At 39.8% G+C, this 2,991-nt stretch overlaps 1 protein-coding gene across 1 annotated transcript; it reads left to right on the top strand.

Annotated features, from left to right (window-relative positions):
* Positions 1-998: 998 nt before the first annotated feature.
* LOC145242862 (uncharacterized protein B0403.1-like) lies at positions 999-1,544 on the top strand. Its single transcript, XM_080105976.1, has one exon. The coding sequence runs from the start codon at positions 999-1,001 to the stop codon at positions 1,542-1,544; it is 546 nt and encodes a 181-aa protein (XP_079962102.1).
* Positions 1,545-2,991: the final 1,447 nt, after the last annotated feature.

The raw sequence follows: 2,991 nt of genomic DNA, 5'->3' as shown, positions 1-2,991 counted from the left end.
TGCGATGATAAGGATAAAGCCAATGTACTGAATAAACAGTACTGCAATGTCTTCACGAAAAAGGATACATCTTCTCTTCCGTCATTCACGCCCAAGCATATGGATTCAGAACTTAAGGTCATTATAACCAAAGAGAAGGTTCTCAAAAAACTGCAATTCATCAGGACTGACAAATCACCAGAGCCAGACCATATACACCCGCGGATCCTCAAAGAACTGGTCCACATTCTCGCTACTCCCCTGTGCATCCTGTTCAATACCAGTCTCGTCAATGGATATGTACCTTGTCAATGGAAGTCTGCCACTGTAACCCCTTTTTTTAAGAAAGGTGACAAGTCGAACTCGGCAAATTACAGACCAGTCTCTCTCACATCAGTTGTTTGCAAGATCATGGTGCGGCTAATATCTGAGGATATTACCGACCACCTCAAGAAAAAGAACTTACTTTGTGAACAACAACACGGATTTACTACTGGCAAGTCAACTATCACTAATCTCATTGGAGCCCTGGACATTTGGACAGAGGCATTGAGTCGTAAAATACCAGTTGATGTTATCTTCTTGGATTACGCTAAGGCCTTTGACCACATCCCACATGAGCGACTTCTTACACAACTGAGTACCTTCGGGATCCGAGACTATACCCTACAGTGGGTTCGTAGTTTCCTCACACACCACAAAGAGTTGTAGTTAATGGAGCTTGCTCTGATTGGGCGAATGTGACTAGTGGTGTGACACAAGGTTCTGTTCTTGTCCCACTACTCTTCATGTTCTTCGTTGCTGATATCCCAGAGAAGCTGGAAAGTTTTGTTCTCATGTTTGCCAATGATACCAAGATCTTTCGAGCCATTGCCAACCCACAGGTTACTCAACACTCCAGTCTGCAGAGTGACTTGGATCATCTCCAATCTTGGGCAAACAACATGTGCATGCAGTTCCATCCCGAGAAACGCACAACAATGTTTCTACGTAATAACAATCCCAAACATCCATAAACCATGAGATACAGTGATGGTAGCTGTTGCCCTCTGAATGAGACCAATGAGGAGAAGGATCTAGGTGTGATCATTGACCAAAAGCTGTCCTTCACTAAGCATGTTGAAACTCAAGTCAATAAAGCCAATCGGGTTCTCGGAACCATCAAACACACTTTTACAGATCCGGGCAAAATATCTTTGTTGCTTCTCTACAAGTCCCTAATCCGCCCACACTTGGAATACGCGTCTGTGGTCTGGTACCCGAAACTGAAAAGAGAAAAACATGCCCTGGAAATGGTGCAGCGTAGAGCAATAAAACTTATACAGGGCATTTCCAATTTGCCCTACTCGGAATGCCTTGTCTACCTCAATCTCCCTACTCTTGAATTCCACAGAAAACGCACCGACATAATACAGGCCTACAAGATAATAAGGGGTTTCGATAACGTCTATAATAGACCTTGCACCAAATGTGGCAATTGCTTGTTTGCTCCAGCCCTCAATCCATCCACCAGGGGACACAATCTAAAGATGCAGATACATCATCCTGGCTCTCGTGGACTCTAGCAGAGTTAGTCCTGTTTGGAATGGGCTAAGTTTTCACACTGTTAATGCTCCTTCAGTATTGCCTTTAAGTCTTGCTTCGCAACGGAATGAAAAAACCACTAGGACCTATCCCACTAACAATTTTCCTACTGAAGCAGTGACTCTGCCCTCCCATGTACATATATGTATGTGTGTATATATATATATATATATATACATATATATATGAGACTGTGTGTGGGTGTATGTATTTTCATGAACTTATAACTAATACCATTTGACACTCTTTGAAGGAAGATGGTCAAACTTTGACATATGGTCTTAATACCTTTGTCGGGTAATCAATGACCTTTACTTAAGATAAGACTTAAAACACTTAAGATAAATAATTAGGATAAATAAAAGAACACAATTAAAGACTGTACATTGTAATTTACAAGAATTTTTTGTTTGACAGGATGCTCAAAAACATTGTATTCTACGTCATAACCTGAAAAACCGTATAATAGGGCCGCTATATTCCGGGTTTCTACTTATAGTTTCATTTTACTACAAGAAACGTGAGACGAGTACTGGAATCTGGGAGGGAGGGGGTCTTAGTGCCACTACAATTCCAGAGAAGACCAACAGTGGTTGCCAGCAAGGAATTAATGGTAAACAGCTTTTATGATAATGCAAAGTGATTTGCCTGGTTATCGAAAAGAGGTGAAGAGTGCTGAAGACTTCTTATCACTCAGACACCAGGGGGGGTGGGGAAAAAAACTTGTTATTGTCAGTGAGTATTCACTGATATTGATTCGTGCGAAAACTCTTAATGAAATAATAACAATAACGAAGGGAAATAAATATCTATAAACTTTCTTTCTCTAGGAAACATGTACACACAAAAATTGAGTTATATATATATATATATATATATATATATATATATATATATATATATATAAAGATTATATATTTTTTGTTTCATTTTGTTTCAATCGAAGTTCTCAGAAATCAAGGGGTCTTCATCTTGAAGCTAACTCTGCATGAGACACATAGATGTTCGAATGTTCCAGTAAAGTTCCCCTTTACATCCCAAACACTGAGTTGAAGTTGAAGAAGCTAAGAACATAGTTTTGCATAATTGGGGGTGGTAGTGAAGTAATCGCTAATGGTGTAAAGTGGGTAGAATTTAATTATTTATGGCAACGGCTTAACAATAATGTTTATATTGGATTTGAAGGCTACCATGTTGTATTCAACCGGGAAGCAGACCAGTGGAACAGTATTCCAAAGGCGGACAGTTCAGGGAAAGAAACTTTGTTCATGGAATCTGCATTTAGATTTAGGCATAGTTAGAGATTGGGGGAAATTGTTGATAGTGGTTGTAGCTAGTTGAGTATTTTTTTGTGAACGTTTGAATCTGTCTAGACCCAAGACGCCTTAACATTGCGCTAAAAAGACCACACCATGCAACCCCTACAGT

This window comes from Euprymna scolopes, chromosome 21 (assembly GCF_053919585.1).
Source record: "Euprymna scolopes isolate OS-2025 chromosome 21, ASM5391958v1, whole genome shotgun sequence".
NCBI classification, from domain to species: domain Eukaryota; kingdom Metazoa; phylum Mollusca; class Cephalopoda; order Sepiida; family Sepiolidae; genus Euprymna; species Euprymna scolopes.
Note: the sequence above shows the minus strand (reverse complement) of the source record. Positions and strands in the feature narration are given on the sequence as shown.

Bases quoted from the DNA above. Each gene is read 5' to 3' on its own strand.
- LOC145242862 (XM_080105976.1), top strand. From the start codon at position 999: ATGAGATACAGTGATGGTAGCTGTTGCCCTCTGAATGAGACCAATGAG.